Genomic DNA, 27,542 nt, shown 5'->3' with positions numbered 1-27,542 from the left:
CCGATCATGTAAAATTATCAACCAAATACAGTTCTTTTATTTATAAGAAAGTAATTTATAAGAGACTAGTACTAGTATGGCCAACGATTTAAGGACCCAAAGTACCCAGCTCAGGAAAAATTAATTTCCATCTTTAAAAAAAGAGTCCAGAGTTTTTTATTTGTTGATTTTCTTTGGAAAAGATAATAAAATAAAATAAAAAGTTTTCAATAAAATAAAAAAACGCGAAATTTGGGAGTGAGGGTGAGACAATTTGGGATTTGAATATCATAATTGTATTGTTCCTCTAAACATATTGTTCATCAAGTAATGCAGGGTCCTTGCATGGCTTTTCAGAGTTAAATGGTAAAAATTTGGTAATCTTCTATTTTAAGTAATGTATAACTCGCTAATAGACAATTACAGAACAACAATCTAAATAGAATGTAACTTTATGAGGAATTGTGATGCTAAGATGCTATGCTGCCCATGAGTTCTCCTCTATTAACTATGGTCTAACATAACGATTTCTGACTTATTAAGCGTACGACTTTTGACTTGAAAAGGGAAAATTATCTAATGAGAATTGAAAATTACCCCGACTTAGCGAAAGTCCTAGTTATCCGGGAACGACTTAACAGAGTTCAACAGTATTTACTAAGAAGCGGCTTCCAATTTGTGATTCTTCCAATTTCACTGCTGCTCAGAATTCTCAGAAGAATTGAATGTTTAAAATTCAAATTGATGAGTTTCTATTCCACATTCCTACATCCTGTCCCGTTTCTACGAACAGCATGTGGCCATAAATGCTTTTCTTTTAGAGGGGCAAAACTATTGAATAGCCTGGACGCAAAATGTTATCTCGAAAACTCCAGAACATAAAGGGACCCTTTTTAGTCCTGGCGCTAGTTCCAGTATTTTAAATGCTTTTACTTTGTCATTCTAATCTGTATATTTGTATATCTGTATTTTAAAATTTTAGCGTTTATCGTTTTCTTTGTACAGGGCAGCTTTGAAAGCAATTTATGTATGTAGTTGATAGCTCTACCCTGTGTAAATAATTGAAAGTGATAATGAAATGAAAATATCGAAAGTTACAAAAAATGACTTCACGCCTCTTTAACAGCAGCAACCACCACCACGTGACCTTGCCAACAACCATTGAAATGCAAACAGCAGTTGCTAGGAAATAAGGCCCTAAACCTAAAATGGCTACCCAAAACAAGGAAGGAGATGCAGGGCAGCAAAATTTTGAACCGGCTTTTGACCGCCAAGGTATCCCGCTTTGCCTTTCATGGAGCATTCAACAGGTTGAAAACTGGATGGAGAGCCTAGGATTCCCACAGTACAAGGTATTGGAACTGCTTGTTAAGTCATTCCGTGTAAAATCACCGAGAAAAAAAGAAAATGTCACCTACCATCTCAGATTTTGCTAATTTTCACTTATTGTGTACTAACTAATAGGAATAGAACATTCTGAAAATTTCAGATCATTATCTTCGGTAATTTTTGAGATATCCGTAAATGAATTTTCAAGAATTTTGAGGTAAAACTACAGAGGAAGACTACAAAAAATTTTCTTTATTATCTGAGAAGTAAATTACCAGAACATATCCTATTTAACTTTTACAACTAAATTTAGCTATGAGCAATCCGAAAATGGTGTCAAATCGCATGTCTGACAGACATCTAAGATTCTATTTATAGAAACAACAGCAGGGGTTGAAAATCTGAAAGAACTGACTTTGGTGTCAAATTTCATTTTGTAATTTCATGGTGTTTGACAGGTAGCACCATAATGAGATCTGGCAATTGGCTTAAAGACATATTGAAGTACCAGAATATAGAATTTTGACTTGGTGTCTCTCCTTACTTCAGAACTATGGGCATTTAAAGTGAACAGAAAATATTCTCATATTCTTTGTGCAGAAGTTTATTTTTTGATGTAACTTGTCTGTTTATGGACATATAACTAACATCATTTGCAGCTTTATCAATACATTATTTGTTACTCACCACCTTTGTGTAATTGATAATGAGATGACCACACCCACACAACGGTGCGACAAGATGACCACACCCAATAAAGGGTGTGGCAAAGACAAGCAACATGTAAAGTTGCAGCATGTATGAAAATTTATACAAGTGTGCAGACAAAGATTTATCCTTTGCAAGCTACATTTTTTCTTTCAGGTATTGATGAAGGTAAAAACCTTGTAAAAATGGGTATAGATTTCCATCCCAAGGCAATTTCCTCTTGCATACACAAACAAACAAAAATAATGAGCCAGTTTTTAATCTTACTGGTAATCTTGGTACTTTTTAATCTAACATTAGAAAAACATTGATGATTATTTATATTTATCAGAGATGAGATTATTGAGTCGAGTAAGCATGGGGTTGAAGTACCTGCAAATCTATTTAAGTGAAGATGTTGCTTTAAAATGCTACACAGGACCTTGGGGCTTTCTTACACAATGTGATATTTCTTATTTTGTCTAATCCAGGAATGTATTAAAACAAATTATATAAATGGAAGAAAGTTGGTTATGGTGGACACGTCTACGTTACCCAAGATTGGGATAACTGATTTTGAGCATATGAAGGTAAATATGGCTATAAGCAAATTCTTATTGCTAAACTTGCAGATTTTCATGTGAATAATTAGACAAGTCAAAATAATCAAACATTAAACATTATCAACATACCTTGTGGTGCAATGCTCAATAATTTCACCACCCAGTAAAAAATTGGTGCCTCTTTGTTCATTTTTCATTTCCAAGAATGGGTTTTCCTGCAAGTGTCTTGATATATTTACAGTTTATAGCAAAGAACATACGTGAACTACTTGATGTAGAAGAACCATATTGGAATCGTAGTATCAGCCTGCCACCAAGAGAACCAAAGACACTATTTCTTGAAAGGAAATCAGCTACTGGCAAGGAAATAAATGCATTGACACTAGAGGAGCATCTTAGAGAACTAAAGCAATTCAATCTACATGGAGTTCCAGAGAAACATTTGTTGTGATATCAAGAATATAAGTTTCCACATAAGATAGATTCAGTAGCTGGTAATGAATACTTTGCAAACTATAGCCCTGTTAAGACACACAGAGTACCTGAATATTGATTAAATTACATTGTTAATGTACTAAGTTCTTGAATCATTTTGTAATACATTAATATATATATATATATATTTATACTGTCACTAGTAAATACCATATCAGGCATTTTGTTATATTTTCATATAATGATACACAAGTGTAACTTGTGGTTTATGGATGACTCCCTTTTTGTAGATAACCATCATCGTAATGCCAATAACTATTTAAGTTTTTTTCAATATTTTGACACTCTGATGTAAGCCACTTATCCAGGACTACCAACAAGATTCTCCTGCAATAGAGTCCATTGCCAACCCATTAAGTGGTTCTTATTTGCCTCCTATCCAAATTTAAGTTTTCAAGAATATTTTAAAAACTTTAACACAAAGGTAACTTCCAGAAATTATGTAAGACACCAAGGTAGAAATAAAAGACAACAACTTCCAAAAGCCTTATCTGGAAAAATTTAATTTTCAGCAACAAAGGATGGATTATGCTAAGAAACAGTAAGATAGGTTAAATAAATTTGCAACAGAACACAGTTCAAGAAGGTTTAAGATGCATGTTGTTCAGGTTTAAGAAAACAAAATGTAAAACTAATGGACTGTTATTTAAAAATATCAATGGATGTGGACCTGCCTTCTTTTAATGATACAATTCTCATTATAAAAATCTACGGTAATTTTTCACACAATTTATTACATATATCTTAATACATGACCGTTTTTCTTCACCCCAACAATGAGCCACACATTCAACTTTCTAAATGTCTAGATACCATTATACATGAGATTAAAACCAGCAAACTGCAATCAAGCAAATAACTTTATTTTGGTTTACATTACATTCTTATGGCTAAAAGTATAATAAGCAATCTAAATTCACTAATTTTTTTCCAAGACTAGCCAATGAATACCAGCAAAAGCAAAATTTCATGAACTGGAAGCAAACATGGAAAGTAATGGGCCATCCTTCTGGTACTACAAATCATGTCTCAAAGATAGCTACATCTTACAGCTAAAAATAGTTGTTTTACTTGTCAAGAGAAATGCCACCAAAGGGGGAACTCCCATACTTGACCTTATAGCATGTGATGTAGGACAGAGTATTTTTTTTCCTTAAAAATTATTGGACAGGGTATTATTGATGGTACTTAAATTCTGGGACATGGCATCAAAATTAAGAAAATCTAAAGAAGAAATACTTGAGAACAGCTTACTCTGATTTTAGAGTTTTCTTAGGATGAGCATGTTCCAATTTTATTTGTTACCAATGACAAATATCACAAGACTGGTTATTTTTTGGCATTATTGTGCCATATTCTTGGCATACTTGTTATAGGACAGTGTTTCCTTTTGGAAATTTATTTATGTGACAGGGTTGGTCCAAAAAGGCTTCTTGACATCCCTGTCAATTTCCTAATCAAGTGCCCCCCAAGTCATATGCCTAACTTGATAATCTGTTTTCTCCAAAAACTCTAAAATCACAAACAATATTATTCATTCATTTTCCACAAGATTAAATGTTCCATTTAAACAAAAGATTATATGTCTCTATAAAGAATGCACTATCGCAGACTTAGGCTGACTTCTATCCTTCTAAAAGCTTAGTAAAAAAAAGCATATATAGAGAATCAAAGAACAGTTGAACACATAATTATCTCTGTTTCTAACTTAAACTTACTGTCAAGTAATATTCGAAATCATAGTTTACTGGAAGGTACTTGATCTGACGGCTGATTCAAAACATCTTTCCACCAAGAAATGCGTTTCCTCTTGTCTGGATCTTCCATGAAGTTTTTGTAAAGATTTTCTAGGGGCTAATAAATGAAAGCAAAATATGAATTGGTGATTAAAAGGGAAGAAAAAATTACGAGCCAAAAAGAGGATTAAGAGATACATTCCATTCAAAATCCCATTTAAATAAAGGGGTGTCACAAAATGAAAAGCAAACACATAAGCAACCAGCTTAAATAGATGCACCAATGCCACACTTCGTACATTTTTAAACTATTAGCAAATTATTTAAGTCAATCATACTAAGCAGAAAAATGATTCATAAAGAACTTCCATTTGTGATTGCTACTGACTTGTTCCCAATATATAACTCATTCTATAAAATGTTTAGATGACAGTATATAAACTCAAAGAAAACAGTTCCGTAAGACGTTTTGCTTTTGCTTCATCAGTAATAACTTTACAAATCAGAGGAGCCTACTTATCAACCTAAATTACAATAGAAACAATAGAAATCTAAGGGGGACCTGCCAAATACAATACATATTGTTAAATGTTAAATGTTAAATTGTTAAATCTGTCAAAATGCAAATTGTTATGGGGAACTGGGAGAGAAGTGAATAGAAAGGTAGAAAAAAGAATGTGATGGAGATGTTAGTGTTGACTATCTCAAATACATATTGTTAAAATACAATACATATCATTAAATGTTAAATTGTTAAATGTGTAAAAATGCAAATTGTTATGGGGAACTGGGAGAGAAGTGAATAGAAAGGGAGAAAAAATAATAAAATAATAAGCACAGAAAATGAAAAGATAAGCTTAAAACATAAGAGCTGACAGCATAAAAAACAGGAAGGAACAAAATTAAATATGTACAATGATTACTGTAAATCAGTAATGATTACTGATGAAGACTTCGATCGAAACATGTTTAAACATTTTACATTATGAGCTTTTGAATACATATATATATATATATATAGAAATTTGTCTTTTGATACTTCCAAAGCACAGTGCTCAATACGTTAGCAAGTAGAGCGTGATATATCAACATCTCCTGAAGAGTGAGTTACTCACGAAACAGGCTTGTAGAGATAAACCATGTAGTTTTACTTTCTTCAATCTATGATATATATATATATATATATATTAGGTTGTTAAAACTATGTTATCTTCCTCTGATGCTATAAACACAACACCTGTCACTGTGCACTTAATAAAAAACATCAGCTACTATAATATTGCTCCAAAATTAAAATATATAGACACAGGCCACCAACATTGTCATGAAGTCTTGCAATATACTCTTCAGAAATAGTCTATCGAAATGCGCCATTGGCATAACAACAACAGGTGAATATCTTAAGTCACAAAGTTTTCTGTAAATAACTTCATAGTGCAGGGTAAGACCTGCTTCATTTTTTTTGGGGGGGGGAACACCTGTTATCAAAGTAATCTAGAAAAACATTTTCCATTTATTCAACTATTCACTGTTTGTTTTATTGCATTCCACTTTCTTTTATTTTTTTGATTTGTTTTGTCCCATTTTATAAAACCAAATACCACAAAAACTTGGGCAAAATCGGTTTCTGTACATACAGGCCGCATCCATAAGAGTCATTTCTGTGCCCTTTGGCCTTCGTCTACATGGATCCGTTTTAAAAAGATTGCATTTCATCTTAATGAAAATTAAAAAAATTCGCGTCCACACAGAAACAATGTATTTTCAAACTCTTGGTGTTTGAAAATAATCTACTCTGAAAGGCGATTTCGATTTATGTCGCAAGCTTAACTACTTGCTTGAACTACTTTGTGTATGAAGTATGAAAGGGGTTGGTTGTATCACAGCTCTAAAAGAAGTATACGTCGACAATGTAGGGGCAAAAAACTGACAACCAAAAGGGTAAGTTTTATCAAAACACCTCAAGATCATACACATGGGTATTTTGTTTAATCAGAAACGGAAGAAATTCACTTTGTCGATTAAAATAGCAAGGCTCTAATTCAGTTACGTTTAAATTACTCCTGGAAAAGACTCTGCAAATATAACACCCCCCCCCCCCCTAACACCAGCTAGCAAGACGAAAAATAATACGTGGTTAATACGTGGGTTTTTACCAAAAGCATTTACAGATCTATATATGAACTAGCCTGTGCTGCAGACCAGATTCTTCTTCAGAATGGGAAGTGCGCCGGCGACACTGGCTACCGTATTTGACCTAATAAACGCCCGGTATTTATTAAAATTATTGGCCTTTTGGAGAGGGCGACTATTAGAGAGGGTCCTTTACTGAAAAAATGTTCTTTGTAAAATAAAATCATTTTTCTCAAATCAATCCATGCTAAATCTGAAAAGTACAAAATATAATTAATTGATAAAAAATCATCCTCCTCTTCGTCTAAATCAATTTCAGTTAGTAGATTCTCCTCCACGTCCGAATCTGCTATTTCAAATGGATCCTTATTCTTATTGTAGTCATAAGGGGTCTCTGTTTTCAATTGTTCATAGCCTGCATGGCGCTGCTTTTTGACATTGCTTATAAAACGACCTAAACACGAAATTTTATCTTTTTTATAACATTTCTAAGAAAAGCCATAGGCATTAACTGGAGGGTAGGCGTTATAAGAGAGGGCTTTTTAAGATCAAATATGGTGTATATGATCTGGGTGCACAAATCAAAGCATCTATATTTTGCCATGGACATAAGGCCCTGTTCCAAAATTGCACTTGAATACACTTAACCCTTGTAGAATGCGAGGGATGTAAACAATTGAAAACCTTTTTAAGCAATGTTCAGCCATGTTCAGTGATGTTAAGTCAAATTTGACTGAAGTAAATTAACTCAACACTTATATAATTCCTTAAAAATGGAAGGACAAAGGAAGCCAACGTTTAAGCTGGGTACTTCTAAATGAGGGTAGAAAACACATCATACACGTATACTGGCAGTCATAAAGAACGTATACTGGCAGTCATAAACGCGCAGGTGTTTCTGGCAAAGTCAGAAGAGCATTGAAAAACTGTCTTTGATCTTTTTTACCTCTAACCTTATTACTTTTTCGAAATGAGATTATGGGAACAACTCCTATCATCTTTATTATAAGATATAGTTGTAATAGCAGAAAAAGATAAAAACTAAAAATACATTGATTACATAGAGCAGCGTAAGCAAACCCTATTACTGAATCCCCCTATTCTTGCCACAGAGCATGGCTTTGTAATGTAAAGATAAATACTTTTACATGGGAGCACTGTTAATTGCTCTTACAGGATAGTACAAGAGTCTGTGTGCTAACAAACAACAATGGTAACATAGCAGGTATTATGTCATTTGGACAAGAGTATCACGTATAAAGAATTACCTTGCCATTACTTAAACCAATGGGAGCTTGCAGAACCCAGTCTGGAGGTGCAAATGTATCAACAAGTGTGACTGCATCAGGCCGCAGCTGCAATACAAAAGTAAATGGGCATCTAGTTACAAATGAATAGGAAAATGCATAAAACTGGACATTGGAACTAAATTATTGAAAGACGGGTATGCATGTCTGTGTATCGTAATTACTGATTTTGCTACCCTTGGTACCAGAGCCTCAGTTAAAGAAATGATCGAATAGTGGTCGGACGAAGAAGAAGAGGAGAGGAAAGAGGCTCTGGAATAAGCGTAACACAAGCTCTTTCCTCCCCTCCCCTTCACTACCCACTCTTTACCGACCCACTGATGTTACATGATTTTACAAACTTCAAAAAAAAATGCGAAAAGGCAACCTGAGAATACTGATAAACTCCATAGTGAGCAATGCATTTTTGTTGGCATATAAGAATGGATTGTGATTCTAGATGGACGTAACAATGTATGTCCAAATGTACACAATTTTGACCAGTTTTGATTTGGCAGAAGCACTATATTGGCAGCAGGTGTAAAATCCTCGTTATAAGAGCTTATTTCCTATATGAATAGAACCAGTCAAACCTTAAATAAAAAATGTAACCATAGCAATAGAGTGGATCTTATCATAAACAAAAAAAATGCTGCTTACCTTGCTACACAATTGGAGAATTTCCTCTCGCAGTTTCATTGCTTCATTTCCATTCTTAAAGAAACCACCTATTGAATGGAACGGTTAAACTCAAGAAACACAATCACAAATTTATCAGAAACGACCTTAGTTATATGGTATTTTGAGTCTGAAATTTAATGCTATAGCATGGTAATGAGGGGGTAACGGTGAAAGTCTGGCAGAAGCAACTAAAATGCCACAACCAAATGCAAGTCGAAAAGTCCTATTTCATAAAAATCCATCCCAAAAATAACTTGTATTCTTAAAAGTAGGAGATAAAATAACAACTGACTTTTGCCAGGAAGGAAAATAAATAAACCAATAGGTACCATGTATGAATTTTTAGGTATCCAAAGTCGCTCCTGTTTGTTCATTGGTCATTCCTGTTTTATAGTTATTAGTGATTGGGCAATATGAAGATATATTTTACAAAGTTAATGAAAACCTCATAAAGTCGTTCCCAAATTCATCCTCTGTGTCGTATTCTTGCCAATGTTTATAGATAAAGATTGGTCATTGAGGAGGAGTACTTTAAGCATTTGATCTGAAGTGGAACAAACTGCGTTACCTTGAAACAGTGTTGCTAGATGTTTTTCTAAACTCCAAAGTCCATAAAGCATGTATATGTTTCTGATCACTTTACAAACGCTTTGTGGAACCTCGGTCTGGTAAACCTTTTTGTAAAACCTTTCAATTGCCACGTGCTACAAATTTAAGTGAGATAAAGCTGAGACAACGTAATACGTATAGGTAAATTTCCAATTGAATGGGAATTTCAATGTGAATTAGACCACTATTAGTTTTAACTCAGACAGCAGTTATTTAATTTGCAGAAAACTATTCGCTATGCTTATGCTAGTCAATGAAGAAAAGGGGTCGCAAAACTATGTTACAAACAAATCTGACAAGGTATTGACAAGGAATGTACTGAAAACATGCCTTCAATTTTGCATATACTGTTCATGGCCTTCAAAGGAAATGTAAATGTTTATGGGACCGTGTTATATTACTATCTGATTGGCAACTTAATGATGCGAGATTCAAACTCTTACTAACATTTTGTTCTGCTCAATTTTTAACTTATCAGAAAGAACAAAATTTTTTACTTGGGATGACTTTAAATACAAAGTTCAAAACTGTCAACATGCTTTTACAATGAAAGAAATTACAGGATACACAAGGACACAGTTAAATTTGGCTTCATTTGAGTTTAAAACATGGATGTTTACAAATTAAAATTGCAGCATAAATAAAGTATTTCTTACTTCAATGAAAGCCATTGCCAGAGTTCGACAGTAATAAACCTGACTGTCATTCTTTGCTGTAAACTTGTCCTGTAAAAAAAACTTCCAACATCAAATCATTGCAAAAGTGATTTCACAATTCTTCTCTTAACGAAAGGATTTAACTCAATTCAATGTTACTCGCAAACAAGGCGGCCAATAAAACTGGGACAAAGCTAGTCATTGATTTACGGTGATCTCAACGATTGTGATATTTCTATACAAAACAAGGTCCACAATATAAACCATAGTCCAATGGGGGGGGGGGGGATACAAATTGTTAAAATGGTTTGCCCTAGAAAAATATCGAAAAAACATAGCTTTGTAAATCTTGTTCTATTCTTTATCTAGCTTGGTAATACCACAAAAACCGTTTTGATAGAAGCTTAGTTGATTTCATAGCAAAACTGACTGGGAATTTCGAAAACAGGGAATTTTGAATAAATGGGGTGGGTGGGAATGCTAATAAATAGGGGACCTTGAATAGACAGGGTGGATAGGGAAAAACTCAAATGCCAATAAAGGGGGGTTACAGAGTAACAAGGTGATTGAAAGTTTTTGTAAGTTCGAAAATGTAGCAAACATTTAACATGTATTTTCACAACAACACACAAATTCTTACGACGAGTGGAATGCTGCAATGACGATGGCTGGGTTGCCTTTTTGGCTGTTAACAGAATTAAACATGCAAGTTTCTTAACACACAGAGCTGGAAAGGGAGGTTTAGAATAAGGTTGATTTTGGCTGTTATTCTTTGAAAAAATACTTAGAAGGGAGGGAACCTCTTTTTGCTTCTTTTTTTCTCCAAAAGAATAAAATACTCGCGTAAGGATACAAATATATAAGGATACACTACTTGAGGAAAAAACACGCACAAAGAGGTCGTTTTGAAGCTTGTCTAGTATAGTGAAATAAGGTTAGGAAGGGGGGGGGATACCGAAAAAATGTTATGCTTGAAGTGTATATGGGCAGTGTGTACCAAAACTACTATGCAGCCTCTACATTCACTCTAAATATAACTTGTAGAGATTTGAGAAAAACATTTACCTTTTGCATGGCCAACTGTTCGTTATACTTCCGATGACTTTCCGCAAGTAAGTAACAAACAAGCCAGTCATAAGCAGCCAAAACACCTGAAAATACAGTTCCAATTTATCAACAAGGTCGACTTTTCATTATACCTATAAATCTGTTATGAACAATGTTAATCCAAGACCAACGGAATTTCATACAAAAAATAAGTGACTATATCATAGCCATTCAGGGTACCTTTTTGCAAGAGCAGTTTTTTTGCACAAGAATTAGCTTTGTGCAAGCAACCCTATATAGCCCTGAATATAATATAAAAGATTTGTAACAAAAATTAAAAGAGTGCAGCTTGATTCCTTTACACTTCAGGGCAACATACGATCTTTCTGACTTATCATTTACTATATACATTCTCACGAATTTTAAATGAAAAAATCTGGAGGGGGTGTAGCTGGTATAACATAAAACCCAATTCGGTTATACAAGGTTACATTTAGTAACACAGTGTTACATTCTACTACGCACAGCCTCAATTGCTACAAGGAACAATGTTCGTTTGGTATCAAATCTCTATCAGTCCGAGGGAAGTCATCAAAGAAAAGGGGACATATCATTTTGATATAACAATGATGGCGGATTTGAGCCAAAGCGCATTGCTAAAAGGCGCATTCAGGTTCCATTAGCCTGCGTGCAGACATTACTATCCGTTGCGAAGGAGAACCAATACGGAGCTTGTATTGGTTCTCCTTCGCAACGGATAGTAAAGTCTGCACGCAGGCTAGGTCTCATTTGCCAACAAAGCTGTTGAGTCATCCTTTATCTGCTGACAGATTTGAAAATTCGCCTATCAAGGAGACAGAAAAATATGCTTTGCTTTGCAATGGATTTATAATGGTGGATTTAAAATGTAAAAACTGTCGAGTTCATCAATTGAGTAGATTAAGCTAGCAATCTCTAAAGTAAACTCCTTATTGTCTAAAATGTGGGGTGCTTACCTTCTGGTGTAGTGACATCGGGATGGTTTGTCGCAGAAAGGATTTCAGCATACCGATTGAGGAAAAGGGTAGAGCCAAGTGGTGATGCAATTTGCTTTCCTATATAAAGACAAAGATACAGTCGAAAAAAGCTGGAGAGCGTATAACTCGAGACACAGATAATTCTTGTTGATTGTTAAGCAAAAGCTAACAAGATAAGCAAGACACCTTAATTATCAAAGTGTAAAATGAGCATCGTATATTCCCTGTTTAATTCAAAATAGGGCAGGATTTTATTGGAGGGTGGAGAAAGTTAACTCCCAAAATTCAGAAAATTAGGCAAAAGTTATGGCTCCTGCAATCAGGCATGATTTTTAACACTCTAATGTTGAATACGTATTTCAAATTTGTTCCATGAAACACAAATAAATCTAAAGGAAATCTATAGGAAACATACCAATTTTTAGCTGATACAGCAATGATAACAGATGGTTACTTGTCTGGCCAAGAAGCATGTTGTTATCTCCTTCATAAGTGCAGTTTGGATCGTTGTCATCTCGCAGACTTCCAAACCTGTTGACTATCAGGAAGATCATCAAAAGCATTTCAAACTGGATGATTCTTAATCTCCTTAAACGGAACAGTAAGTTAGGAAACCTGCCAACTTCGCAGGGGGCAGCCCAATTTTAAGTGATTATGGGATGGCTGGCATTTTCATAAAGTTCTCTGTTCCAGTCAGATTCACTTTAAATTGGGGACAAGTTATATTTTGGGCAATCCTTGAGATGGAATCCGTGTAACTAAATAGTTCAGAGAAAAACTAGGGCCACTTGTTACGTTACTGGCACCAGGTTTAGAAGTATATGTCTGGTTGCTGTACAATTTAAGGACCAATAAGTCTTGTTATAAAACATTAGTAAAATTTTCCTGTCAATCTCTTGAATTATGGCAATACTAATCATGCTGAATTGAAGGTATAATTGACACTTCTATTGCTTCAGTGTTAAAATTTGGTGAGAAGAAATGAATGGTTTTTTATTATATGAAAAAGAGGCGTAGTCTTTATGACTCAACTCAAATGGGCAAGCACTCAAACTTAAACAGAGCAAAAAACTTGATTTTCAAAGTTTATTGAGAAAAAAACTGACAAAAGTTTATTGAGAAATAAAGAATTTAAATTCAACAAGAATTTTATTTAGTTGCTCACATGGTATCGACTCGAAGGACTACAAACATATAAATTGTGTAAAAATGTTTTTATGCTGAGTGATAAATATATTGAAAAAAAGTAAAATGAAGGACACCAAATGCAACATTATTGTAATAATCATGAAACCTGTTGGCTAAAGTAGGTATATATTTCTAAGTAAAACAACCTAACAAAAAAGTTAGAAACTAGGAATAAAAAATAAAACTACATATCCAACAGAATGTCTGAACAATCGTAACCTGAAATAAGAGTGAATTTTGTACCTGATAAATAGCCATGACCACCACAGGCTTCTCTGCATTCTTGGATGCCATCCCTTGCTAGCCATGATGTTAGAGGCTTGCTTGCACACGACAATGCATGGATCTCTTTACCAGTATTGTCCTGCAAAGAGCAAAGAGCAAAATCCCAAGAAACTTCAACAAGTATGTCAAATTCCTTCAATTCTTGGATATAACAGTCTCAGTGCTGACAAAGAACAATTGTCTTCTCCCAAGAATGCTGTTTCATCCACTATAGAGTGAAAAATTTCACCCTACCAGGAAAGAAATGATTGTTCAGAGAAAATTGTTGACAGTTTCATGCATTTATGATTTACCTTGAAAATGATGTAGGGCTTGTACTACATAAATTTTGACAGAATCATGACCACAGAAAATTACTGTGTAGGATAAACACCCAAAGTTATATCTTCAAAAGATGATTCTCAACACTACAATACTCTAAAGATAAAACATCATAAAACTATACAGAAGGTGCATTTAAGTACGTATTTTACAAGAAAAAAGTTATAACTTAAGAGTATTTTCGTACCATATGCTCACCCTTTTCACCAAACATCAGCTTCAATTGAAACTCATGTGAATCTACATACGAAGTTTTGAAGTAGTGATCCGTCACAAAAACAGCAGCTAAGTATGGCAACAAACGCCATTGCTAGAAAAAATATTTGAGCATCAAATCAAATATCAAATGAATACACTGAAAATTACTGTCAGTGGTCTTTCACATATGTCACAACTTGAAGCAGCCCTGTTGTATACACCAAGTACATACAAATAAAGCGTACACAGCATGTTGTATAGCTGTGTATGCTTTAGTGTACAGCAGAATGGCTCTTAGTTTTGAACTTTATGAGGCTTTAATTGAGTTACTGCTCTAGATCAGGCCAGATGCACTTTTATGGAGAGACGGCATATTGAGGGACAACTTTGGCATAAAGTCCATTATTATCAATGTCTTAGAAGAATTGTGCAGATATTTTCTTGCAGGTTGCTGTTGTGGTTCTAGAAAAGACACTTTTATTTAAAGGGGTTTATCACAATGATTGAGTGAGCACCATTTCTATGACTGAACTCACAATTTCAATAGCATTGTTCTTTGTTTTTGTTCTTGGATGTTAAAAAGGTTGATATAGAAAACTTATAGAAAACAGTTTTATTTTCACTCTTATATGTCTGTTGAGGCAAAAACACAACAGTTACTCAGAGGAAATGCTTTAGGCAGATGACATAGTCCCTATCAGCGTTACAATGGAGGAAAATTAAGCACATAAAAAAGCAACATTCATCTTCAGACCTTTATTCAAGGGAATAATCTGAGTCTGAGAGTGAATGTTGCCAAGACAAAGGTGGTGATCAGTGGGTGCAGTGTTGGACAGCCCCAGAAAAAGAAAAATTCTCCTGCTAAGTTTATGGAACGACTCAATTTTTGTTTTACTTGTAAGGAAAGAGTTCACAAAAGGCGTAGTGGGATTATAGGAAGGCCAAAAGATAACAACCATTTTATGCGCAAAAGGTGGGCAAAAACGAAGACAGGTTGCGACTTAATAGTGTATATATGGATGGTGAACCAATCGAAGTTTTTCAGTAGTTTGGCTACCTTGTTGATATCTTTCAGAATATTATTGATACTAGTGTAACAGTTAAAGTTAGAAATGGATGGAGTAAATTTAGGGAATTTCTACCATTACTAGCAAGCTGGTTGATGGTCGCAATAGAGTTTATATTTGACGATCGTCTGTTTAGGTGAAACAATACATTTTGGTAACAAACTGTTTTAAAGCATTTAGGAAATAGAAGATACCTGCATTTGGTAATCAAGGACAGGTATCTCAGCATCAGGAGTTGGTCCAAACTGCTTACGAGCAGCTGAATATCTATAAACAAATTATTATTATTGTTATTATTATAAAATTATTTACAGTAGGCGAAGCAAATTTTTTAGCTAATATAACAGCTAATTAAAGCCTACTATTTATACTTAATTTTTCTAAATCTAAAATTAATTACAATGAATAGATAAAATAATATAGGAAATGTACAAAATTAAAGGGATGACTCATTAGATAAAAATATACAATTATTCGATGACTATTTCAAAAATTAAATCTGCGCAAAGAAAGGTTTGCATAGTCTGCAGTGGCATTTTGTATCTTTCCGAGTTTTAATCTTTTTCTTAAATATTGCAAGGCTAGAAGATGTTTTAATGTCATTTGTAAGCTCTTGCCAGAGCTTGGATCCCATAAAGGTTGCATTTTCTATACCATAACAATTTGATTCTAGTTTTGAAAGCGATATTCGGGATATGTTTCTAAGATTATCGCACGTATTTCTTTCAGTAAAGATTTCTTTCATGAAACTTGGGTTGAGATTATGTAAAGTTTTATATATTGGATAGACGTTGAGTTGTCTTTTTCAAGAAGAGTTTGAAAGTTTGATTTATAGTCATCATAGGCAAGAAGCAAAGACTTTTCATGAATTCTATTTATTCTATTGTTAACCTGTCGATCACAAAACACCTAAATTAAAGGACAGTAGCTAAATTGTGATAAAATGAAGACGTGCATGGTCTGTTTTACTTTTCTATCATCCATGTAGTTGGAGATTCGGGATAAAGCATGTAGCTTTTGGCTGGCCTTTTTGCATATCGATTGTACGTGTCCTTTGAACGACAAATTATTATCAATACTTATTCCAAGAAGTTTTTGTTCTTTACTTGGTTTAATTATCGTATTATCTATTTTCAGAGATGTGTCTTTGCTGCCTTTACCAAAATTTATAAGATGGCATTTGTCCCCATTCACTTTCATATGATTATTTTCAAACCATTCTCTCAGAATAACTACGTGTTGTTCTAGTATTTTAATAGCCTGCTTAATGTCTTGGTCGATGACATAAAGCGTTGTGTCATCAGCATAATTGCATATTTGGCTATTTGATATAAACATAAACATGTCATTTATGTAAATATTAAACAAGAGAGGTCCCAAAACTGATCCTTGTGGCACACCTACACTCGTGGTTTTCCATTCACTGAAAAAGCCATTTATTTTGACTCTTTGTTTCCTCTGGCTAAGATTCGATAATGGGAAATTAAAGGCGCTTCTACTAAAATCATAAGCATTAAGTTTAGCGATCATTAGGGTCATGATTCAGACAATCGAATGCTTTTGACAGATCCATCAATAGTGCACTGACTGTTGTTTAGTATCTAGAGCTTTTTTGCAATTTTCTATGAGTCTGAGTAATGTATGTTGGGTGCTATAATTCCTTCACATACTATGTTCTGAAACCACATAGCAGTTGTGATAGAAAACCATGAGCGAAGGGAGGAATTTGTGATTCCATGATTCTCTCATATATTTTTTATGCTGATGGTAAGGTAGCAATAGGTCTATAATTTTATAATTTTTTGTGCAACGATGATATGTCTCCTAATTTGAGTTCTTTTGGAAATTTCATATTAGCTAGGTCCTCATTAAATGTTCTTTGTAAAATTTCAGAGAAAATGTCTGAATATTCTTTACATATCCTAGCAGGTATATTTTCTATTGGTGAGGCCTTTCTGGTATTAAGTTTGTTTATCTGATCCCAAATTTCCCCACTGTTAACTTCCCTAAATATAAAGGGCTGTGGGTCAGGGTACATTTCTCTTATTTTTATGATACTTGGGTGGTTTTTATATTTCTCAATGGCTTTATCAATTTGGTTATTTATACCATTTGTAACTGATATGTGAGTTATATCTTGTTGAATTCCTAGATCTTGTGTTGTTTATAAAGTAGTTGTTAAATAATTCTGCAATCTTGCGGTCATTACCAATCAATTCTCCACTTTCTTCCAATGTAATGGAGGGTGTTGATTTTATCTTTTCTGCAAAGACTGGTTTGATCACTCTCCAGAATTTGCGATTATCTGTAAGATTACTCAAGTCTAGGTTTCTAAAATAACTGCTTTTAGCATTACGTAATAACTTTCCACATTTGTTCCTTTGCCGTTTATATGCTTTATGATTTATAATTACAAAAAGGTCAATCTTTCGTCTATATCAGCTGATGACTTTTATGGAATTCGTAAGCTAAATTTTTCAAACAAAAACTGAACTACAAGTTAAGTGGTAAGGGAAATTATTTAAAAGGTTTTGTGAATTTGAAAATGGAGCTAAATTTGACATTTATGATTCAACTTTCAAATATTGGAAGATTAAAAGCATGAAAGGCGTGTCAAAGCCGGTGGCAAAGCTATCAGCTTAACTGGCTTTGTTTTAACTCTGTAATCTGAGATGAATCCTTCCGCATAAATAATGGTATCATGTTGCTCAAATCTTCTTATTTGTAGTATGTGATCATCTGAGATCTTATTCATGAAGTTAGTTGAATGCTTTGCAAGGCTTTTTCAGCTTGGGAGAATAGATCTTAAACTTCAAGAACACTGTAAACTGTATACACTGTACACTATAAAAAATAGAACACAGGAACTGGAAATGTTATCTGATGTACTCTTAGAGCCAAAACCCATTAAAATTCAAAGGTTTAAAAACCTGTCTGTATCACATTTCTTGCTGTGTTTAGAATTATGGCCAGTTCTTATCAAGAGTCTTTCATAACTCTTAGCAGATGTTGCATCTCGACTCGCATTACAAAATCTGCATGTGCGCTTAGTAACAACTTGGTAAGTTAAACAACAGAACAATAAGTCTAAAAAATAGAAAGTTTTGTACCTAAAGCAGCATAACAAACCTTATAGCTATTGTGATAGCAACTTTGAGATTTACGATTCCCATTCCAGTGATACCAACTCTACCCGCAGAAAGAACACCCAGAGCAGCACTGTGCCTTTTCTGTGGGTCTTTATATTTAGAAACATATTGACCTTCTGGAGTAACATCAGCAGTTCTGTTCATTAAATGTGTTCTTGGAATGCGAACATGGTCAAATAAAGCAAAGCTAGGAAAGATAAAATGTTTAGTTAAGAATTTCATTTAGATCTTACCTCTACCAAAAAATCAGAAAATGTATATTTTTGTCACACAAACTTATGAAACATATAACTATAAAAGAAAGCAAATATCAGTAAAGATGGGATAGCAATATCATACTTTGAAAAACTTCATAAACAGCATTCCACACTACAATAGATAAATTTGGGTGGAATCTCACAAATGTGGGGTGGAAAATCAATCATGTAGAAGGAAAGATTATAAAATCCAGTAGAAAATTGATAAAGTCATGTTATCAACAAAATAGGGTAGAAAATCAATGATCCCAAATTTGAATAAATTATCTAGAAATAGGGGACTCATTCCTTTCAATAGTTGCATGTTCAGTTTCGTATTTCGGTAATTCCCTAGTACCGTAAAGAATGGGTGACAAAATAATCATACCCATTGGCAAAATAATTTAAGCCAAGCTTCTTTCCCATATCACCCACAGTAACTCCAGGTAGTGAATGTAGAGTCTCTGGATCTCGCACTGGCACAACAAAAGTATGTAGTCCATGGCAGACATTGTCTGGTGTATAGAGTTGGGCATAGACAAGGGCATGTGTTGCTCCATCACCTAACAGCCCAGACCAGCATTTTGCAGCATCAAAATGTGGTGTATTGATGACGAATTCCTTGAAAAAAATACTATAGTAGCACAAAAACCACAAACCCTTTGACATATACCTTTCGTTCAAAGTTATTTGTGCACGCTAGAAAATCGTTTTAGAGCAACCTAGGCCTTTCTGGCAGCAAACATGATTTATATTTCACATACTGTAATTCACCATGTATAAATGAACCTCAAATTTTTTTTGCCTTTGCCTGAGGGTGTGTCTTAGCAGTACATTTTAGCATTGACTATCCCATCATTTCTTTTTTAAGGCAAAGTGTTATTTTATAGAGGGTTTGTTCCCTGTATCACTTCATTTGGAGGTATGTGGGAAACATAACTATAATGAGAAATGTATCATTGTGAATACAACATTGAATTGGAAAAAAACAAAGAACACTGCCAGTGACAACTCAGTGTAATTTAAATGTTTAGTTGAATTAAAGGCAGTATGTCCCCCAATTGTTTTCATGGCCAAGATATTTATGCATCATTGGATTAATGCACAAATAGCAATCAGGATGAAGAACAACCACAGTGTACTCTCCCTGAGGGAGTTGCTGTGAATTTTGTTTTGATGTCAAATGTCTAAATCCATTTTGATTATATAAATATTAAGGCATTTTTGTCATATAACCCACAATAACTAATGCCAGATGCTAAAAGGCAGATGAAATCCCTCTTCAAGGCAAGAATTTCAAGTAAGAATTAGCCAATCACAGGGGGGACAGACAGCCTTTAACTGGAAAATAATTTCATCACAGGTTTTACATTAGCAAAAGCTTTAACAAGGAATTAATCTTAGAACTTTAACAAGGAATTAAGGGCATTTCTTATACAAGAATGTGCCTTATACACAGCAAAATACAGTATCTGGCAAAACATTGCCCATGTTGAATTTAAAAAAAACATGCTTGTTTACATGTTGATGTTTCAAAACCCTTAATCTAAAAGTACCTCTGTTTTGGGGTCATATGTAGCAGTGGTTTTCATGGCCTTTGTGTTACTTCCATGACCAATTTCTGTTAATGCAAAACAGCCATATACCTGCATTGAAAAAGAAAGACAGGTCAAAGTTGAAATATATAATTAATACTCGATCACATCAATGGAAAGTGTGAAACATAGAGAAAGGCATAACAGGTCATTGAGTAGAAAGTTTAGACAATGAGAATGTTCACTCATTGGCGTTTGTCATTGCTTATTGGTATGTGTTATTGGAAATTTCCTGTGTTTCATGGAAAAAAGGAAATGAGTGACTTTATATACTGTTCCACTTTCCTGAAAGTAATGAGTCAAATTTTTGCTAAAGCTACCTCGAGTCCCCAGATTGTCTTTTAATGTCTGAAGCAACAGTCTATTCAGTTTGTTAGGAAAAATCTTGTACATAACATTTAGATTTGCAACAGGGCTTTATTTGAAAGATTTGCATATCAGTCCTTTTCGTGAGCAAAATTACGCGTGTGTGGCAAATCGCACATGTAAACAAATTTGCGCGTGCGATCGCACTTGTAAGAAAATTTGAAGTACACACCTGATAAAATTGGTAAAAGGAGCAAGAAGGAAAAAGCCACTCGAATACGTGCAAGAGCAAAACTCAATTAATCAATACATAACAGATGTTGTTGCCCTTAGCAGCCATCTTTTAAAAGTCGTCGTCACTCTCCAAAGTTACAACAGCAAGTAAAAATTGTTTCCAACAGCTACTTGCTTTCAGGGCCTAATTACGTTTTGACAGGAAATCAGTTATTACACTTAACATGCTAATGGCGATTTAGCTGAAGACGAGACGCTAAGTTGAATGGAGCACTCAGTCAAAAGCCAAACATCACTTCCGAAAATTGGAAAAATCATATTGTGGTCAAAAGTGTGAATCAAGTAACATAGGAAAGGATAAACAATCATGAGACCATGGGAAATTGATGTTAAAGGGCCTCTCCAGCAAAAAAATTTTTTTTTTAATGACTTAAAAGTTAGCATCTGGTGCGTGTATTATGACAAAGTCATTGTTTTTGAAAAATTCCAATTAGTTTAGAAGTTGTGAGGCTTTAAAGTTGCACCTTTCCGAGAAAAAAAACGACAAAAGCTCAATCAGTTTGGTGACATTCTGACGTCACAATGTGCGGCTCTCGTTCTCCATGAATTTCGTATATCTTCCACCGAAGCGTGAAGGACTCATGGTCACGCGTTGATAACTGCATCCAGTTCCAGTTCCTGTTCCAGCTCTTCCCTCGCGTATAATTAATCGAAATTGTCACTTCAGTTGTTCTCCAGAAACGATGAACAACCAAAGGCTTCAGAATTGGTGTCTGAAATGCTCAAACAGAAAAGCTGGTGGAGAGTACCATCACTTGCAGTGTTCAATTTGCGAATCGCCGTCGTTCGATTCGGTTTGAGGCGAGACTATCCGAAATACACTGTGACGTCAAAATTGCGTCACAGTGTCACCAAACCAAAAATTTTTGTCGGTTAATTCAATTAAATTATCGAAATGCAAGAGCTTATATCTCACAAACTGTAAAAAAATATCGAAAAACAAATAACGAATTCGTGATCAGCAGGCTCAACTTCTTTATAAAAATTGCCAATAAAATGCAAGTGCAAAATTTGGCTGGAGAGGCCCTTTAACAGAAAACTGCAAAACACCTGTTTGCACGTGTTGTCAAAAGCACGCGCAATTCAACTTGCGCGTGTGCAGGCGTGTGCGGGTGCGATCGCACGCGCTAAACGAAAAGGACTGCATATCCATAAGGATTTGCATATCTTTCTTTAAAGCATATCCATAAAGATTTGCATATCTTTCTCTATTAATTATATCCATAAGGGTGCAAAAGAGTGTAAATTCCAGCGAGGAGATCAGTTCTATGAACACTAAAAGATGGCAAAGCAGTAAAAAGTCTTTCAAATGACTTTTTACTGCTTTGCTTCGTAAAAAGTAAAAATGAAAGGAAAGTAGAATTGCAGTGTGCTTAGTTTGGGTTGAGGGATCTGATATAATTTTGAGTATCTTAACCTGAAGAAAGGCAAAATTATTCTGTAAAGCATTTGTTATCTGAACAACTTTTTTTGAGGGGGGGGGGGGGGAGGTTTTCTTACCTGCATCAATTATTCGGCACTAGGACAAGAAATAGTCATTAAATATTTGTGCCCTTTTTACAAAAGTTGGTCACAAATACATCTTTTTCAATAAATTGGTGGTATGACAGGAATTTTGGCTTTGTTTAGTAAAATGTTTATTTGTGACCAGTTATTTTGCTGCCTCTTCTAAGATTGGCAAATGAATTTCCTATCTTTAGCCCATCATAGTCTAGGCTGGAGTTTATTCTTCTAATTCAACAAACAGGTGAGGAGGGTGTAATACAATGGAAAGACTAAGATCAAATAAAGATTTATAGCATTAGGACAAAAAAACCTAGATATCAAAATGTAGCCAAAAAGTCTAACATGGGGAGGGGGTGTTAGGTGTGTGTTACAAAGCATCTAAGAGTATAAAGAATCCACGTCACCTCAAGTCTTGATGCCTTCTTTGATAGCTCAAGCATGTCAGGATTTGTGCATGTTGCTTTTATTGTTCCTGCAAACATCTACAATGAAATAAATCAATCTAAATTACCCCAGAAATGAGGGGATAAATCATAATTGAACATAGATGATTTTTTGGACTCACTAAACAAAAAAGCTAATACCTGAGCTTGGTAAAACAATCTTGAGAACAACTAATGTTTGACAAGCATAGCAATTAATGTCTAATAAATTTAAGAAAAATACCGCCATCTGTCAGACTGGCAGAGGAACAGATGGATCAGGCCTTGCTCGGAAAGGCGCTCGATCGAGCGCGCGCGCCTAGAGCGCACCCAAAAGAAGCCTTGGAGAGCGATTTATAGAGCCCCTCAAAACGTCAAAACAATATTACCACGGAGCAAAATAATTTCTTGGCCTTTGTCTAATAAACTTGATCAAGCATAAACAATCTTCCCAATAGACTGCAATATTATGATTTGCGTAAGATTACCCCTTGAGAAAAAAATTCAGCAAATTCAACGTTGGGTTTTCGATACCATTTTTAATCTAATAACCCTCTAATAACCACCAAGGTCACAGGCCATCAACCCTCATCTCCGGAAGATTTATTTGATTTTCGAGCAAGCGTTAATCTTCTGTTGAAGTATTATTTTCTGTTTTTTCTTAATAATTTAGAATCACCTTTGCAAATCAGAGATCACATTTCCGTCCAAATTACCGCATTGCTTTTCAGTTTTCATTTGCTTTCGTGAGTAGTAGATGTTCTAGTGTGTCTTATAGAAAGAATAGCATAAAAAGGGAAACAAAGCTAATGTTCGACTTAAAGCCATGCGTTTTCCTATATTTCTATATTTGTATTAACATAGTGTTTGCTGCATGTTTTGTTGTTTCATATTATGGTGCTTTTTGGTATCACCGTTGAATTTCTTATTTAACACTCTTCCAAAGCTTTCGATATGAAGCTCTCGATCTTCCAAAGCTCTTGAAGGATGCTCTCAAGGATATTTTATTTAAAGGTGCTAAATAGAGCGCCTAGAGTTTCTAAGGGGCTCTTTTTATGGAGCACCTTCATTTTGCTTAGAGCAAGGCCTGATGGATCCCAGTCAATACTTGAATGTCTCAAAGACATTCTGATGTCATGTTAGAAAGTTTGTCATGCATATGGAATAACTTCAAATAAAATCTGTGTCCAAAGGTCTGTGTCCATATTTGAAAATGTTTTGCAATCTGAGGTGCATCAAGAGAACCGAATTTTAATATACTTTGTTTGTGAATTTGGTCAAGCTATCAGCAACTTGATTGAGGTAAAAATGCTTGCCAAGAAGTAGTGAATCTAGCATAGAGAACTTAATATTCCTAGGCAGGTGCAAGAAACTTTTGTTCCCAGCAGAATTTTTTATAGAGGTACATTGGCAGGATTAATGGAAAGTTTCCAGGCAAAGTAGTCTGTTGCTGCAGCATACCTTGTGAGAGCCCTTAACCATCACTGATTCCATTAACCTGGTATTTTCAAACTATCACAAGATTTAATCAAAGCAATCAGCATGAAAGATGGTGCAGTTGTTCAGCTAGATAAGTTATATGAATAGCTAGAGAAGATTGTTGACAGTGTTTAGCAAAACTTCAATCCTGCAGAATTAGCATGGAAGTCAACAAGAAGACAAAATTGCAGGATAATGAACAGCATGGACATTAGGGGTGACACCATCTTTGACAGTGTCAGGTCAGTGGAAGTCTGAGATGTTTTTTGTTTCAGTTGATGAAGTGTCTAATGAAATCTTTTGCTTTCCCAAGTTGCTTTCCTTGACTTCTGCTAGATTGATTTACCCTCGTGATCTCTAGAAGGTCCTTGGATGTTTCACCCAGAGATACAAGCTACAATCCTGGAAAAAATTATTGACACAAAATGCAATTTCTGAAATTCTCTACTTTACATTGCCCCTAGCAAACTTGACTCCCCCTCCCCTCCTGAATCAATGTTGGATAAGTAGTTCTTTTTTTGTGCTTCAAAAACATGCAGTTAACATTGAATTGAGGGGGAGGTATTTTTCAAAGGAAAGTGAAAACACCAACTTTTCTTGAAAAGTCTCAACTTTTTTTTCCGGGATAGTTAATTGCTACAGACGTGCTTGTACGCTATTTGGCTATTTTGAGACATTCTAAAAGATCAATCCTGTCTGCCGAAATAGGATAGAGACAATGCCAGTGGTGATTTGGACAATGACGCTATTGGTGATGACAAGTCTACTCAATTTGTGGATAAAGGTGATGCGCACATAGGTGCTGGAAAAGTTGCAAAAGCTGACAAAGGTGCAGCTCAGCAGAAGAATAAGGCAACCTTCCTTTATCAATGCACTTCCTATCCTAATAAAGTTGGTAGGTGCATATCCAATGCTATAGCAGGCCAGTTTCATCATGTGACTGTCCCTGTTAGCTCAACAACAGCAGAAACTTCATTTTCAGCATCAGATCAAGCATGGTTCAAAATTGATTTCAACAATGATAGAAAAGAAAATTTTGCTGTTGCTAGATGTGGAACGTATCATTGACTTGTATGTGACAATTTTAAGTGAACACTCTATTGTATATATATTGTAAAAACTATTGTATGGTAGAACTTTCCTTTACAGAAGCAGTCATTAATATTTGCAAGACTGAGTGTGAAGCAAATGATGAGAAGAAATTTATGCTGGAGCTGGGGTCTGAAAACAATAGTTATTAAGAATAGATAGTTCTTGTTACTCGTTCTTGGAAAAATTTGATATTTTGAATATACTGAAGTAGAAAATAAACATTTCTAAAATTCAAACATTGCAGGCAGGTGTTTAAACCAAGATTATAATCATAATAACTTTCTTACTGAGCTGTTTAAACCAAGTCTTGCGCTCAAACCCCAGCCATATTTGGCCATTCCAAAGCACATTGGGGCATATGTTGCAAGTAAAGGGTGCTCTATGAACAACTCGGCGTCTACAAAGTTGTACTCCAATAATCTTTTTAATCTAAGGTGTTCAAGGTGTTGAATTTCTTCCATAGACATTTGGCCGGTTAATTCTTTCTCCGAACATTGGAACAAAGGATCTTTTTGGAGAGTTCTCCAGATCTGATCGAGCAGATCCTTGCAAAACATGTCTTCCAAAAACGTATGCATTTCGTGTATGTTAAATGTTGATCGCTTTTCAATATTTGAATTTTGGTATCCTTTCGTCTCCATTTTGAACGAGCTTTCTTTTGTTCCTCTTCAACTGTGATCGTCTACCCCCACCTCCCGCATTCGGACTTTGATTCTAATGTTGCTGTTGCATAATACACATTTATGAAAACCTCCCATTCAGTATTTCAAAACGAGACATACAATCAGCCGGGAAACAGGTTCCCATTGTTGACATCGACCTTATAGAGAATTATTCTCCAGGTAGTCAAAGGCTGGTGCACTCGCAGGCCCACTAAAGAAAACTCCAGAAAAAAAACATAAAATTAATTCAAATTCAAAATTCAGATCCATTTTAATTCGACATCAGTAACTTACTAACAAGTATAAGATTGCATCCCGTCCAACTTGCTTCAAAATTTTTACAGCGTAACAAACATATTCCAGGATTTGATCAGGCGTTCTCAATTATTTGCTTCAAATTATCCAAAACCTGAATCATAGAACTTGAATTTTCATGTTGAAATGAATCTGTGCCGAAAATTTAATGCAGCTTGGTTAGTCAGGCTGTGAATTACGACGTTTTCAAAAATTTACTGTCAAATGAGTCGCAGTTTCAAAGTTTTAAAGGGTGTGGACTTGCATTAATTTCAATGCTATAGAAAAATCATCATTACTAAAAATGTAACTTTTCATACCATTTATAATAAACGTCTTGAAATATGCAACGATACATTAAAAGCTTTAAATTATTCTCATTAACAAGGTATGAATTTTACCGATAACTAAAATCTACAGGCAAAGTCTGGTTTTGGCTTGTTCCAAGCAAAGTCTTTCAATAGAAAGACTTTACTCCAAGTTATGGTAAAAACGTTAAAACAAAGGGGAAATCTCAAGGTTTGAATGAATTGGATTTCTAGTATTAAAAGTCTCTGTTACTAGACTAATCTGCCTGTTAAGCAACCATTTTCTCATCAGAAAAATATGTTCATAATTTCAGTTACAGTCAGGTCTTGACAATGAAAGACTTTGAGATATTTAAATTTGGTTGGCAGCAAAGTAACCACTTGTATCCTTAGTTCTGTGACACGGACCGTTGTCTTGATAAAAAAAGGAACGGCTTATTGATATATCAAGTTTTCTCTGGCACTTTGGGTAAGATTTTCTCGATATATGACGATATATGAGAATGGCGATATATGCTACGCTTACAAAATACTTGCAGAAAAAGATTTCAGCAAGTTCTAACGCAATTCAAACCAATAATGAAGTTCCTCTTTTGAAGATTACTTGGTAAAATTCGCTTCTTCGGTTATTCTCCAGACGCTGAGAATTCCAGATATTATATTGACAGCAAATCTTCACTAGTCCGAGAGGAAAATATCTGGCTTTCTCTTTGGACAGATTTTGGTGTGGAAAAATTAAGGCTACTTTTCAGGGCCAATTTCCACATATTAGGGGAATAGTCCGCCCCTTCCCGCTTCTCCGCTAACGGACTGACCAGACTTCCTTGGCTCCTTCTTGCGATTTGATCTCAATAATTAAAACCATAATTACTGTACACAACTATATTATGCATATTTTAGAAGTTTTCTCTGGGAAAACCAGC

General features: G+C 34.8%; 2 protein-coding genes across 2 annotated transcripts; one reads left to right on the top strand and one right to left on the bottom strand.

The window, feature by feature from the left end:
- The first annotated feature begins 1,132 nt into the window (after positions 1-1,132).
- LOC135683562 (sterile alpha motif domain-containing protein 15) lies at positions 1,133-3,722 on the top strand. The gene is made up of 3 exons (XM_065198859.2): positions 1,133-1,331; positions 2,487-2,585; positions 2,800-3,722. Exons 1-3 carry the CDS (start codon positions 1,188-1,190, stop codon positions 3,007-3,009), a joined length of 453 nt encoding a protein of 150 aa, XP_065054931.2. The 5' UTR covers positions 1,133-1,187; the 3' UTR covers positions 3,010-3,722.
- Positions 3,534-26,089, bottom strand: LOC135683540 (peroxisomal acyl-coenzyme A oxidase 3). The gene is made up of 16 exons (XM_065198829.2): positions 25,643-26,089; positions 22,767-22,844; positions 20,218-20,307; positions 19,050-19,282; positions 18,406-18,612; positions 15,471-15,543; positions 14,199-14,321; positions 13,649-13,769; positions 12,633-12,755; positions 12,197-12,295; positions 11,220-11,305; positions 10,155-10,223; positions 9,458-9,593; positions 8,869-8,936; positions 8,191-8,277; positions 3,534-4,907 (listed from the first exon to the last, which is right to left on the bottom strand). The coding sequence occupies exons 1-16, from the start codon at positions 25,994-25,996 to the stop codon at positions 4,791-4,793; spliced, it is 2,064 nt and encodes a 687-aa protein (XP_065054901.2). The 5' UTR covers positions 25,997-26,089; the 3' UTR covers positions 3,534-4,790.
- Positions 26,090-27,542: the final 1,453 nt, after the last annotated feature.

Source organism: Rhopilema esculentum, chromosome 7 (assembly GCF_057945365.1).
Source record: "Rhopilema esculentum isolate cy_ngs chromosome 7, ASM5794536v1, whole genome shotgun sequence".
Lineage (NCBI taxonomy): Eukaryota > Metazoa > Cnidaria > Scyphozoa > Rhizostomeae > Rhizostomatidae > Rhopilema > Rhopilema esculentum.
This window is presented reverse-complemented; position numbering and strand designations above follow the sequence as displayed.

Bases quoted from the DNA above. Each gene is read 5' to 3' on its own strand.
- LOC135683562 (XM_065198859.2), top strand. From the start codon at position 1,188: ATGGCTACCCAAAACAAGGAAGGAGATGCAGGGCAGCAAAATTTTGAA. The intron at 1,332-2,486 runs GTATTGGAACTG...TGTCTAATCCAG, and splicing joins TAGGATTCCCACAGTACAAG to GAATGTATTAAAACAAATTA. The intron at 2,586-2,799 runs GTAAATATGGCT...ATATATTTACAG, and splicing joins CTGATTTTGAGCATATGAAG to TTTATAGCAAAGAACATACG.
- LOC135683540 (XM_065198829.2), bottom strand. From the start codon at position 25,996: ATGGAGACGAAAGGATACCAAAATTCAAATATTGAAAAGCGATCAACA. The intron at 9,594-10,154 runs GTAAGAAATACT...TTAAATTTGTAG, and splicing joins TGGCAATGGCTTTCATTGAA to CACGTGGCAATTGAAAGGTT. The intron at 4,908-8,190 runs GTAATTCTTTAT...TTCATTTATTAG, and splicing joins TTGGTTTAAGTAATGGCAAG to CCCCTAGAAAATCTTTACAA.